The sequence below is a fragment of the Centruroides sculpturatus genome, unplaced genomic scaffold (genome assembly GCF_000671375.1).
Source record: "Centruroides sculpturatus isolate CEXI.00-Female unplaced genomic scaffold, Cexi_2.0 scaffold263, whole genome shotgun sequence".
NCBI lineage: Eukaryota > Metazoa > Arthropoda > Arachnida > Scorpiones > Buthidae > Centruroides > Centruroides sculpturatus.
The window spans coordinates 259,960-275,845 of NW_019384587.1; the positions used below are offsets into that span (position 1 = coordinate 259,960).

Below are 15,886 nucleotides of genomic sequence, written 5' to 3' on the forward strand. Positions count from 1 at the left end.
ATATCCTTTAATAGCACTGAAGAGGTGCTGTGAAGTCACAACAGCCCAAAATGCATATGTACAATCTGTGTTAATATTGTTATAATAAAGTATTGAGTCATCCAACTGGAGTTTCTGTGGATCAACCATTATAGATTAAAGTGATTTTATACACATCAATATTATACAGCATCCGTATTATGTAGAAACATTTTTTTGTTGAATACTTTTTAAACAATTGCACTTTTTGAATCCTTGGCCTCCAAAGAAAGTTAGTATATGGAAGTGGCTAGCAAATTAACATCTTTTCCTACTTCTTCAATGGTAAAATTTTCTTTGCACAATGTAAATTGGTTCCTAATGTATAATGGCACAAAAACTGAAAACTGAAGTCAAGTTGACAAAATTCATCCTCCTCAATATTTATGACAACAGCTATTATTGATTTTGGATCAATCTTTGCTTGGTCTACATCCAGCACTTTGATTCTTTCATTCTGGTCAACAAGGATTTAGAATTTTATAGCTAGAGGCTGTTTTCACTTTCTCTGCTTGCATTTCAAGGTTGCCTTTGGCAGTCTTTCAAAACTACCACTTTTTCGGTCCTGTTAGATGCTGTAGGAGTCATGTCAGCTCTTGGGAGATAATGGTCCATTGTCTCAGTTTCAACTAATGTCAAATGCTCCATCTCTACCTCTTTGTCTTCTCCAACTGTATTTTCTTGCTGACCTTCTGCAGTTTTATTCTCTGTTCCAATTGTACTTTTTAACTGTGTTCTTCCATTTCCAGGATTTAACATTTTTTTCAAATCTTCAGTGTCTACATTGTTCACTAAATCATGTGGAACAACTGAGCTAACAATAACCATTTTCATTGGATATACCAAACAGTTTCACATGGTGAACATTTGATCCCTCAAGTAAGCTCTACTCTTCATTGCTTGCACAAACTTCAAGCCTTCAAACCATTTTCAAGTTTTATTTGTTTCCATCCAAGTTGATAACGTATTTCAGATGTCCTGGTTTGCCTGATCCCTGAGACTGGCTGTGACTCTATTATCAACAAACTACCTTTATATTAGCCCACATGTCACAAACATTGGATAACTTTGTTACAAAACTTTTCACCATTGTCAGAATGGAGGATATTAGGTGCACCAAAAGTTGTGAAAATATCCAAATGATGATATGCAACTTCCCTTTTCAATTTTAATGCTCAAAGAACAACAAATTTTGTCAAATGATCCTGCTATACCAATATGAATTTTGACATTGTCTGGATTGGCCTGCATATCAATTAAGTCAATCTGGCATCATGAATTGATTTTGTTCTATGGGTAGGTTTTACCACAATATACTGTATTTTCGCAGAATGACTGGCATGCCGCATAAAAATGGGGAAGACCAGCATGCCAGTTAAAGTGACTAAAATATAAAATTAATCAGATCTAACAAAACTAATTGTTAAACAATTAAATATTAAAGAAAACATTCTTCTGCACACAATAAAATAACATCATTGTAATTTGATTGACTTACAAATCAGGAAGAGAGTTTCATTTACAAGACAGTAAAACAATTAAAGACTTATTGGTGGTGGTAGTAGTTAGTCAGTGTAGGCAACACCATCTACCTGACCTTAAAAATAACATATTCCTCTCAAATTTCATACAAAGCAGATGTTAATTAGTGTAATCTGAGATAATTTACAGTAAATTTCTTAAATTTATTGTTTATTTTTGTATTTTTGAATCAAATAACAATAAAATACACATTAAAAGAAAAAAAAGCACTCAAAATTCCACAAATATTTTTTGTTGTTAGAAATATGAAAAAATGAAGAAATTAAACATATAATAATAGTTTATGATGTAATGCTGACAGTTTCAGTTTTAGAATAAAAACTCTTTTGTTTTTATGTGATTTAACTTTATTTTTTTTTACTGTGCCCGCTACAGAACGACATATAGCATCACTTAAACCAACATGCCAGTTTTACCATACAGAATATCTGATTTCATGGTTTCCCTAGATAGACTGACATGCCAGTCATTCCACAAAAATATGATATTTTTTTCAATGTTTCTTTCTTTTTTTCAGAGCTGTGGAATCAGAGTCGGAGTCATGGAGTTTTGGTGTTTTAATTAACTGGAGTTGGAGTCATCAAAAAATCTGCTGACTCCAACTCCTTTCGGTTGGTTGGTGTTCCATCTCCTTTTTACTTTCCAAACTTCTTATGTATATAAAACAGAAAAGTATTGAAATCATGCCAAATTTGACCCTCCAAGTTTTTTGCAAATCTACATGTTTAGAGACCTCCCGAACAAAAAAAAAAGTCAATTAATTAAAGGGGAAAAATTCGCACACGTGTTGGTGTCTAATTTGTTAATTTCTTTATTCTCTGTTCTGAGATATTAAAAACAATATCTCAGAATGGTTAAAGTTTAAGAAACAAAATTTGGCACTGTAGCTTGTGTATAAAGGAGCATTAATGCTATTAAATTTTGGTTCTTAATTAAAGGTCGATAGGGTGGAGACATAGAAGGAGTGTCATATCTCCAGTGCAGTCAAACTTAATATTTTACTCATTATTTGTGTTTACAATTTTTTTAAAATAAAACTTGTCTCTACCCTTAAAATTAAGCTTTCTGTCATTTTATAATAGTACAGTAAAACCCATTTAGATATTCTCGCCTAAGATGTTACAATGTGTATGGGGGCATGATTTAGTTCAACCACTTTGAAGCTTAATAACTCCTGTGTTACACCATCTGACCATCATTAAGAAGTTATTAGGCTTCAAACAGGGTAAACAAAATTGTCCCCCCCCACTCACAGTGTAACATCCATGCATATAGGGAAAAAAAAACCAAATCTTTTGCATATCTCAACATTTAAAGGTATCCTGAGTCCAAAAATGTAAAAATTTGGAAGGGGTCATTTTTTGACTGATCGCTACACTTTCCCTCTGTTATATATAATAGCCGGGAAATTAAAAATTATCAAATACATATTTATATATTGACTGTGTCCTTACTTAGTGGAGTTTTTTAGCTTTGGAATAAAAAGTTTCTATGTTCTATCTTTATTAGAATTCTATTTATTGAATATTTTATTCTGCGGTGATGTGACGACTTCAGAATTTCTGGATCTATTTTGGTAACAAGTCCGTCCCTGGTCGGAGTTGGATGGTAAGGCAGAGTCGGAGTTGGTAGATTTTTACATGACTCCACAGCCCTGTTTTTTTGACAAGATTCACATAACCTTAAATAAATAATGACAGATTGAATAGTCACATTTCTTATATATGCAATTCAGTTCGACAGCAATCAGAATTCTTCCATCGTGACCAATACCAATGTGGACTTCATGTATTACATTAAACAGTTCATCAAAACAAACATAGTAAAGAATTTCCAATATTAAGAACATCATACCTCTTTGAATGCCTATAGTAAACAGATTTTTTCTTGAAACATTTTTCATATCTTTCACTTCACTTAACTAATGAACAGGTATAACATTCTGTTAAGTAAGAGTTTTTGTCTTTCTTATTATTATTCACTAATTCAGTTAAAAGTTCACAAAAATCTGCTATGTATTATTTCATTCATTCTGCTGCATTAAAAGCAAGATTTAAGTAAACACAAAAAATTGTATAAAATAGATGAATAAGTTGTCTATTATGACAACTTAATACTTTTTCACCTGACTTGATTAGTAAATTCAGACATTAGCCAGTATCTTTTGATCCAAAATATGGACAATCTGGATTTTGGACTTTTACCAGTCAATACCAGTAAATGTCTAGATTTACTGGTAATTTCAAAATGTTACAAGACTTTGGACTTTTACAGTAACATACATACACTCAAATTTACATTAAAAGTGTTTTTGGCAAAATGTAAAAACAAAAACTCATTTATTAAACTATTAAAAGCAAATTTTAACCAATGACAATAAAATTATTTTGTCATCAGCACAGACTTAATATTTTTCCTGATTATAGATAAATTTAGGAGTAAAAGCATACTGATTAGACTCTTGTACAGTGCACCAGATGGCATGTAGGACTTAAGCCTGGCATCCTAAATGAATGACATGACTTCCTTTGGTAGCAGTTCTTTTTTGGAGGGAGACAGGCAAATAATGTGTGCGCTGAAATAAAACCAAAGTAAACAGAAAAACAAAATTTATGACATAGCTAACATTTTCATAGAAACAGAAGAGCATAGGCACACTGGAGAGTATGCCAGATAATTGAGCAACCAGATAAGCAAAAGTGTATTGTACATTATTCTGCATTTAAAGTATGTCTAAATAAAAAACAAATACCATTCCCTACAAAAACTTTAAAAATGTTAATTATAATGTTTTGGTGTTCAGTTAAAACTACAGCAAAAATTTATTATTAAGAGGGTTGATCAAAAACTAAGGTTACAATTCCTAAAGTTTCATTTGTTATAGAGAAATTAGAAGTGTGCGGTAATTCCAATACATGCGGTTAGCAACTGTGCAGAGTTTCAGCCACCCACCACCTACAGCACTAGTTGTAGGTAAACACAAATGGCAACTCGTTTGGAAAACTGATCTCGCGAAGAAATCTGTTCAGTTATTCGATTTCTGTGGGTGAAACATGTAACCACGGCTGAAATTCATCAGCAGTTGGTAGAGGTTTACAGGGAGAGTAATGCCTTATCAGCATGTTGCAGAATGGTGTTGGAAGTTTGCAGCTGGTAGAGAAAACATCACCAACGAAGATCGCAGTGGCTGGACCCAGCATGGCATCAACAGATGTCAACACAACTCACTCCAAGCGACTTTCACCTGTTTCTTCACTTGAAGGAGAACTTAGCAGGACGACGATTCTCTTCAGACGAGGAAGTGAAACACTTCACGACGACTTGGCTAAACATGCAAGGACAGGATTTTTACCAGAAGGGAATTTTCAAACTCATCATACAAAGTGACAAGTGCCTAAACCAATGTGGAGACTAGGTCGAAAAATAACCTAATGTATATGTACTATCAGTTGGCTGTATTGGTTGTATGAAATAAAATTTACACTTTACACTGCAGGCTTTGTAACCTTAGTTTTTGATCATCCCTCATATTATTTCACAGATTGCAATTGTAAGAATATTGTATCATCACAAAACATCCATCAATATTATCAGCATCTTAGTTGAAGCAAACACTTAAGTTTTTACATTCAATTTCATTTCTGATACTCACCATCCTTGGGTATCAGAAAGTAGCAAATACATTAATTAGCAAAAGCAAAGTATTGTGTTCATTTAAAATACAGATCAGAAATGTTTAGACAATATAAGGACTCAGACAACAAGAGAGATATTAAAATTACATTTTTTGTCTTTGATTTGACCTCTGACTTAATTGTACAGGATGATACCAATTTTGTTATGAAAACATGCATTACAAGAAAAATAAATTACTAATTTTTAGTAAATATACATATGAAACAAAGCGTAGACAAGAATTTATTATGTGTGAATCAAAAATAAAAACAATGTTCCTTAACACAAGCAAAGCAAAACAAAAATTCAAAAAGTTTGAATCATTAACTCAATTGGGAATGCAAGTAAATATTTTCAAAGATAAGAATATTTTATACAATTTAGAAGTTATTAACTGTAAATTTTTTTTAATATACTTACTCTACCATGATGATCCTTACACCATTTATTCATACTTTCTAAAACATCATCTGGCTGATGAATAATTAAATTTGGGCCCTATAAATCAAAAACTTTTCTGTAAAAAATTTTAAATAGCTTCCAATTAAAATTAAAAACAAAGATTTCATTTATATTCTAATGGTAAAAAAGTTTTAGATAAATTTACTTGAAAACATACCTCCGCAATAATATTTAATTTGTCATCCGTAATAAGACAGGCAATTTCCAAAATATAACAAGTTTCAACATCTAGACCAGTCATCTAAATTAAAATAAATTTAATTTCGAAGACTAAAAAAATATTTGTTAAAGCACCTTTGAGGATTCGACAATATCAAGATATGATACCAGGAGTGCCTTTACCATTACACCGTATTAATGCATTGGGAATATGGATTGAAGAACACACATTCTGCAATAATCATTTCAACAGCGTCGAAGAAGTGATTCAAAGTCGTGATAGAGATTCGTTCAGATTGTCAAAAATTCTCAGAATGTTTTTAAAATTAGAGAAACAATTAAGCAGTTTTCATATACAGTATATTGGCTCATTTTCCTTTTAAAATTTTTTAATATATTCAAAGAATTAAACATATGATTTATAGTTATTTAAATTTATATAAGTTGAAATAAAAGATTTCAGAGCTTAAAACTAGAGAATCAAGATCAAGTTTGCTGGAACAAAGTGCTGCATATTGACGAGTGAGATGCAAAACCTAGGAGTAATTAAAATACAGTATATGAATTTAGCCTATAATATGATGCGCAGAGTCGTCGAGAGACGTCGACGAGCCAGGGTAAAATTTACATGTGCCCCAAGTAAATAAATTATTTGAAAATTTGAGGGTTTTTATAGATATATTATTTTTATACATAATAAAGAACAATAGTTATTGTTAAGTATTTTATATTACAATAGTGCTTTAGTAGTAACTTAATTACCGCGTAAGAAAACAAATTTTGGGATGATATACAGCCGCATGAATCCCGGGAGCGGGGAATTTGACCCTCTCATCTTTTCTCGTTGGTTCTGGTGATTAGGATTAGAGTTATAATTAGAATTCATATTAGAGTTCATACTTTCATACGAACAGCAAATTAGTTTATTTTCTTACATTAAACGAGAATATAGCATTCTCATCGAATCACTTAAATGTCACGTTTAATGTTCATCTATGAAGGAATTGTTTTGTTTTACAGTAGATTAGCTGAAGCATCCGTTTCCTTGAAAAAATGCTATATTAATATACTCGTATAGAAATGCATATAGGAATAAGAATATCCAAAANGTCATGGGAAATTTCAGTCTTACCTTTACCGCTTTAAAAAACGCACGGACAATAAATGTGATTGTGAACTTAAAAGTGAGGGAGACGCCGAACATTTTATGTTCCACTGCCCTAAATTCCACCAGCATAGAGCAGAATTTTTTAGGGACACCATCACAAGTGGACTAACATGGCCACCACAGCTGGCAGACATCTTTTCCACCAAACGGCTGTGGTGCAGCCTTCAAACATTCGTCAAGAAAACAAAAGAACTAAAGCCGGACTACCTCAAAAAACAGCAACAGACACCGAATGACAATAGTCCAATCCACCAAACATCAGAAAGTGAAAACAGATGAAGATAGCAAGGACGGTTCCTGATCATATATGCCTTGTACAGTACATATAACTTCCCGTTTTACATTAATTGCTCGATATTACCTTATATAAATTGTAAATATTAACCCTGAATACTGTATGTATTGCCATGCCATTTAGTTTATATGGTTTCCATGCTATCATTGGATCTTGTAACCATATTTTGTTTTACTTAGTGTATTGAGGCATTGCAGGTGCCCATGGAACCCATGGTCACTTCCTTCCTCTCTCCTATCTATCTAACTTCCTCTTGCTGCTTATCATCTTACTTCGAACATTCTTTCCATTTCCTATCTAAACGAGCTAAGTCAGTCAGCTAAAAGACCGACAGCTCGCTCACCCTCTTTTACAAATTACAGTACACATTACAATACTTCAACAATGATTGCACCATTGATAGCAGGAATGATACATCATCATAATATGGAAATTATGTTTTTCAAAGTGAAAATAAATTTTCCAATTTAAATCAGTTGATGATATAGTCCTGTCAAAAACAGGAATCTAGAGGTATGTACAGCATTTGCTGTTGACACAACAAGAAATACTTATAAAACATCTTTCTAATTATCTATAAATTGCAAAATTCTTGGAATCATACTGTAAAATTAGAAATCCACACTGCTTTTTCAAGTAGCCAAATGTTTTATTACATGTAAAAACATTTTATGGTTGACTACACATATAACACCATACTTATGGAACTCAAAGTCATATATAAACACAGTGTTTGTATCATCTGTACCGTAAAATTTTTGTGTTTTCAGTTCAGTCAATTCAAACAATTCAAAAGTATTAAATGTGGCCCTTAAGTAGAAAAAGGTTGTCATTCCTGGTTTAAATTTAACATGCAAATATAAATATTAATACTATTTATAAAATTAAATAAAAAAGTTTATTATTTTTAAATTTGCCAAAATATTAAAATAATTAGAAAAATTCATTTTATTTTTGTAATTAATAAAATAAATTCTGATTATCTTTGTTAATAGATCAGCAAGTTTAAAACTGCAAATAAAATTCATGAATTTAAATACTGGATATCATTTTAAAAATATCAAAAATATAAATAGACTTTATGAATATACTTGTATATCTTTAAAACTGAAATTGTGATTGAAAAATCAAACCTAATACTTTATTGTTAGTTTTTTTCAATTTTACAGAGAAGAAAGAGAAATTAAAAGAAGAATGAAGAGTAAGAGAAATTTTATAATTTATCACAAGATGGTGATACTTTCAAATTGAAGTGGAGTACTGTAGATAGGATAAAGACCAGAAATCTGCATCATCATCATCATCTGATTATATTAGTCTGATGAATATATTTGGCAGTGTGATGTTTTAGGAACAATAAAAATCAAAAGTCAATCAAGATAAATATATTTAACTATCTTTATACATTTATGAACAAAATACTGTGTAGTCACTTAATGTTGACAAAATATTGAATAGTTAATATGACTGAACGTAATAGAACATTGCATATTGTGTGTTGAAATATATGACAAATAAATTAAAGATAAGTTTTATAGACTGATGAAACTTACACAATCATTTACAAGTTTCAATCATTTACAGTTCATTGTAAATAAACTGTAAAATTTAAAAAAATGAATAACCACAATAACAGATAGATTAATAAAAAATATTTTTACATGATAAGCTTTTCAGAGAATTTCATATATGCTTTGCTTTAAGTGGGGAGAAAAAAGTTTTCTAAATGAAATTTCAAACTATAAATAAATCTTTATTAAATTCAATATGATACTTTTTCTAATAGTATTTATTACACAGTTTTTAAATTTCTTACATTATTTAATATAAAAATCTATAAATATAAATTTTTTAAAACAATTTATCATCATCACTTTTATCATATATTAACCAGTTCAATGTTACTTTTTCATGAATCATCATCATATGAATATGCCACCTGTTGATTATCTATCAACTCATTATGTTATTAAGTATTATTATTATTTATTTACAGTATCTATACTTTGTTGTTAATCAGCTAGTTATGTTAATTTTAAAGTAAATGAAAAAATGAAATTTAATGTTGTAAATTAAAATAATTATTTAAAAAGGATTTGATAAGTGTTTTGTTTCTATAATGTTCCACTCACACATGATAATTGTTGTTTTTATATCATATGACATTCAATTTATAAATAATCTTTAATCTGAAAATACACTGTGGCCATTTGGCCTTTTGCAAATACCACAAAAATACAAAATAAACAAACAACAGAGAAACAAAAAAATAGTGAAGAAAATAATTTCCTGCATTAAAACAGAGAAAGCATAAGTTATTGTTGTAGCCAAAAACCCTTTGAAAAATTTACTTTGCCCTCTTCCTTCATTCTTTCTTTTTGGTGTATATCAATTATCTACCTGCATACTTAATTATATATATACAGGTAACCCCCGTATAACATGGTAGTTACGTTCCAAAAAATTGCCGTGTTATGCGAATCCGTGTTATACGAAACAAAGAACTAATACGAAAAGGAGGGTTAGGTTCCAAAAATTAAAAAACATGCTAGTATATTTTCATAATTAAGATAAATATCTTCATTAAAATTTTTTTAAGTGATACATATTAATATAAATTAAACAATGTTTTCTTCGTCATCACTAAAAACACTATTAATTAACCGAGAGCGTTTTCTTTTTGGCAAGTTATCCTTATCCTCTGAGCATTTTTCTGCATTATCTTCAGATCCATGCTTTACCTTTTGCAAAATGTATGTAATTTTAGATTGCTTGCTTCTAGTTAAAAGGTCTTTATAAATTTCCTTATATGGTGCTAAGCACTTATGAAGAATAAAGCAAGTATGGAATAAGGGAAAAACATTCGGCAACATCAGAAGCAGAAGCGTCGCGATCTGGCAACATTGAAACAAGTTTCGAGAAGGACCACGTGTATCGACAGAAGGCGAGAAGAGAAAATTTACATACTTAAGTACTAATAGTTCACGAAAATAATAATTTTCGTGAACTATTATTACTTAAGTATGTAAAAATTTATTACATTTCCTGTTGTACGAGGGTTTTACCCAATTCTCGAACCATGTCAGAGTGAATCCGTGCTATAAAAGTACCGTGTTATAAGGGGGATGGTACCAATTCTCGAACCATGTTAGAGTGAATCCGTGCTATAGAAGTGCTGTGTTATACACGGGGGTTACCTGTATATATATATATATAATTTTTTAAAATCAGATTAAGCAATTAGTTTTCATGGAATTTATTCAACACAACTTTTAATTACATATTTAATATTTTACATTAAATTAATGGAAAGTTACAGCCTTATATATTAGCAATAAAAGTTTCATATGTTAAAGATTAAGATAGCATTTGATAACTTTTTGATAACTAATGTAATTTACGTTATGATATATCAGTTCAAAATTGTGAAAAAGATGAGATTAGATATTAAAATTTTTGTTTAATTTGCTAAATTACTAAATGACAAAATACAAAGAAAAATAACCGATTATAATAAATTTATATTTAAATTTAAAAATTAATCTAATTGTCAATTACTATTTAACTGAAACGACACTACGTATATATTTTTTCAGTTTAATCATTATATCCTTTGGATCAATAAAGCTATCAATTCTTTTATTTTTGGAAAGGAAGAAGCCAAATTAAAATAAATCTGTTGTCCTTAAAAGCATATAATAAATATCCAAATCTTATAAATCAAACAAAATTTTCCATTCTAGAACCTGAAATTTTCTTGCAATTTAGACTTATGCCTGTAAACATTTTGCATATAATATTTAGACTACTCTAACAATTCTTGCTCAATAAAAACTAGTAATTAATCTATTTTTCAACAAAATTTTTGTACAATATTATTTGAATAGATTTACAAATATCATTTTCTTTTATTACTTTAATTAAATTCATCACAAAATTAATAAATTTGTTTATTTGATTGATTGCTTTAAAACTTAAAATAGTGAACATTTTATTATTATATATTATAGTTTCTGGTACAGTTTTTATTTTGAGACTGAATCAGTTATACAAAAATGGAAAATAAATAAATAGCCATTTAATATTCCTAAATAGTGTAGCTACATTAATAGTCAGTGTGTACACCATTTCAACTTAGACATTCTTCTATATGTTGCCCAAAACTTTTGTCAAAATTACAAATTTCATCTTGCATAGCTGAATTCCACCCTTCTAGTACAATTTATTAATGTTTTACAGATTGATTCTTGAAACAAACATACTAACCACTTCAGGAAATATTACAACAATTGGAATAAGGTCTGGAGAATTTCCAAGCTAGTTTTCAGACCAGATAAATCAAGAGCAGCCATGGTTGCATGTGTGGCATTTAGCCCCACCCTGCATCAATATAGTAATATTCTGCTTGGAAAAGGGTCTTCACATTCTTCAATACAGCAATATACTTTGGAGTAATTTTTGGAAATGGTTTTCATTGTTCATAACATTCTTATTGATTATTGCTTTGTTTTTGAATAACAGGAAATCTCTCCTGCAAACATGAGCTTTTGATAAAATTTTGACATTTGTACTGGAAGAATTGATGCTGGATCAGTTGTTCATACTCTTGCATTTTGATGATTTGGAGCTGGATGCAACAATATTAGCAGTCCATCAAGAAGAAACAAATATAACAAGCAATTATTTATTGTGACATCGTTACAATGCCAGGCTGCAATTTTTAATCATATTTTTAATTTATTTAATTTAAAATATATGCTCTCCACCTCAAATTAGTAGTGTCTTGCCCCTGCACATCATACTTTTCCTGTTACAATAGAATTGTGCCAGTCATCTATTTAACTTCTTTCAGGGGAAAATTTTTAATTGAAATAACATGACTTCTAGTGCAAACCAAAAATTTGTATATAGTCAATCAAGGCCTAAGGTTTCCATATCTGGTCTCAATTTTATCTATCTAACTTTGTTCTCTAAATTAAGGAAGGACAGGCAAACAGATGACAGTGGCAATTTATAGGTCAATTTTTTCAAACTGTAGCCCAACAAAAATTTATAGAATGTATTAGAAACTATTTATAAATTCTTAACATTTAATATTTTTAAAATATATTTTGCCTAAAATTGTTTATTGACTTAANTAACTATAAGGATGCGATTAATATTTCTACAGCTTGGAAGTTTGTTTATGAAGGGGAAGACCCCACAACTCCATTTAAGGCGCTTTCCACCGTTTATAAATTCTTAACATTTAATATTTTTAAAATATATTTTGCCTAAAATTGTTTATTGACTTAATTAAAAGAACCCAGTTTATCAATAGGACTGTTGAAAAAGATTTAGATGAATAAGATAGACTAAAAACTTTTAATTTATTACCAAAGTATTCAACTAAATTTTATCAAATATATTTCAACCTCTCATTGACAATCAATATTAATTTTATTTTTTACACAATTATTTTCACACACACACACACAAAAAAATCAATAAAAATTCATATTAATCTTTAACTTTAATGCATTTGACAAAACTTGCAAAGTTTTTTAATATACCATACAGAAATTTGTGTGCATGTGTATATTATAAACTTAATTTGAAACTTTTTACATAAAAATCATTAAGCAATTCTCTTCTAAATGTTAAGTTATTCTGTTTCTGTATTAAGTCAAAAGATAATTTTTAATAGGGACATTAGATACTGATGCAAGATGCATGTCTTAACACTGGTTTAAAAACAACAAATATAGAAAATTTGTAATTATTAATTAGATTACCATACACATGCATAGAAATTGAACATACAGAACAATTGATTAAATTCAAATTTGTAATTTCATTTAAAAACAAAGTTTAAAAAAATTCAATTATTTAATTATTATTTTCTAATGTTAAAAAATGCCCATTTAGTTGACTACACCATCTTACTATATTTCCATTTGATAGTATTAATATTATGATCTTGTGTTTTCTTAAACATTATAAATCTATCAACTTCATTTAAGATTATCTACTGTCTGAATTAAATCATTCCTTTCTTAATATTTTATATAAAGCAATCTATACAAAAACAATTATTGGCTACTTGTATTTAATATTATTCAGTTATTTAGAGCTCTTCTTTAACTAAATATATCCTTAAAAAAAGTCACTACTCTGATATCAACATTTGTCAGCTGAACCTACAAGTTCAGAAATAATAAAATTTGCTATATATAAAAATTCTCTATTTTTAATAATATTGCTCCTATGTGAGATTAGTCCACTAAAATTTAATTGATAAAATTATAATTTTCTAGTTAAAAATGGATCTGGTCTTTCCATAAATCAGGATGATCAACTATTTTACATAATGGAATACATACAGTAAAAGCATTGTCTGCTTTTATGTATTCCATTATGCAAAGTTTGTCTATATATTTTGATAAAAGGCTTTTTTATGAATTCAAATCAAAGTAATAAATTATTTTAATAGGCACTGTTTGGTTAAGGAGATGCCAGCTGATATGTACAGCAACAGGTAAGATTCAAGCTCTAAATCAGTGTTTCTCAACCTCTAATGAATCGTCGCCCCCTCCAACATAGCATCGCCCCCTTCACTTCAAAATTCCGATGCCGAGGGCCAAGGCTAACGCCAAATTCGTACTGCATTGAATAGACTATTGACTAATATAATGTAATTTGTTTAATTATTGTACGATATAATGAAAAAAATCTAATCATTCTTAATATAATGTTTTACTATATCGCCCAGAAAATTGTTTTTTGCCCCTCAAAATATAAATTGTTACTAATTGCCCCCTCAACATGGAAAAACGCCCACATGGAGGCAATATCGCCCCTGTTGAGAAACACTGCTCTAAATGATAAGTTTCACCCACTCCCCTAGAATTGTTGACCCTTTATGAGATATTTGTCTCTAAAAGTCAGTTTTTAACATCCATCAATATACAGCCTATTCTACATGCTGCTTCCCATGTAAATGTGAGCCTCTATGCTCACTAATCGTTGGCACCTCAGCAGGGCTGTGGAATCAGAGTCGGAAAAATGTGTCGACTGACATTTTAAATTTAATAATTTTTTAAAATGTTTTTGTATTTTGTTATAATTCATTTATTTTAAATACAAAATGCAACAATCGAATTTATTAAATATGTATCAATAGATTTCTTTGTAGTATTTGTGTTTAGTAGTTAAATTATTTTGACCCAATTGAATTTGAATATTTTTGATTCATTCCTTTATTATTTGTGCTCTAAATAAGTACTCTATTTTTCTGAATGAGCCAGACTAATTGATCAGAGTATATATTTTTCTTTTCTGAACAAGGGGCTGAAGTAGCTAGATTGCACACTTCTTTTTAGTTGGACAAACTTTTCTGGAAAGGTGAAATTGAAGTGCAAAAGCTATAGAATAAAGATATGTACATATAGAATTTTATCACTCTTCCTTTTCCTCTTATTAAATATTTGTTAAAAATTAATTTTTTTATACAAATAAATATTAATCTAAGTTAAATATTAAAAATATAAACTATAAAAGTATTTGGGTAAATGCCCGGTGCTCCTTTTAGAGTTCAGAGTATGGTAACTACCTATGAGTGCCTCTGCTCCCCCAAAAAATGACTTGGTATTTAATTTTGCCGGAGTCAGCCTACTAAAATTACCAGGAGTTGGAATCGAGTGATTTTTTTTTTACCCCTGCACCTCAGTGCCCAGGTGGGGACACAACCCACATCCCTAAAACTATTTAATATTAAGTACTCCACAAATAGTCACGTGGGCATAATCATGTGGGCTAAATTGTTAAATGTAATAGTCTTCTGGCATCTTGTTAACTGAAAAGTACCTTTTAATAATCTAGAGATCTATTATTTCCAGTTATAATTAACTACAAAAGTAAGTGTTTATACATCAATATGTAAAACTCCAGTTTTTCACTTTCACGATACCATCTAAAAATGAAAGTGTTCTCCATTAATTTGTTTTTATTTATATGGATGATTATTGAAACTTTGTATAAACTCATTTATTAAAATATCTTCATACAAAATTAAATACTATTTATCATTTAAATATAAGAAATATTTTAGTCTTTATATCAAACAACAAAAATTACTTGCAGAAAACAATTGTTGCTCTTTTATGAAGTTAATTATAAACTAACTTACTTTGTTAAAGCAATAATAGAGACATTATTAAAGTCTATAAAAACATGATATAAAAGTCTGAATTATGATTTGTCAAGAACAAATATAATATATATTGCTCAACATATACAGAACTGAGGGAAGAAAGTGCTAAGTCTTAAATTTAATTATTTCTTGAAAACTGATTAAAAAACAAATTGTATTTAGATTTAGTTTTCAAAAATATTTAAATTAGTATTGAATAGATAAATAATTACATTATTTCATAAATTTCTGTTTTAAAAGAATATATATGTAAATAATCAATAAGAACAAAAAAATTTTGAAAATTTAAAAATGTTCATGCTCTGATAATCTAATTCTAAATACATTTTTACCTGTAGAAACACACACTTATATATGTCATTCCTGGTTTAAATTT

At 29.3% G+C, this 15,886-nt stretch overlaps 1 protein-coding gene across 2 annotated transcripts in view; it reads right to left on the bottom strand.

Annotated features, from left to right (window-relative positions):
* The window catches only part of LOC111624653 (oligoribonuclease, mitochondrial-like), a 32,975-nt gene that overhangs the window by 10,571 nt on the left and 6,518 nt on the right, over positions 1-15,886 (bottom strand). For both annotated transcript variants that reach the window (XM_023367559.1, XM_023367558.1), the window contains 2 exons: positions 5,855-5,938; positions 5,656-5,733 (listed from right to left, as the gene is read on the bottom strand). In XM_023367559.1, the coding sequence (XP_023223327.1) occupies positions 5,656-5,733; positions 5,855-5,938 (162 nt within the window). The remainder of the gene's footprint in view (positions 1-5,655; positions 5,734-5,854; positions 5,939-15,886) is intronic.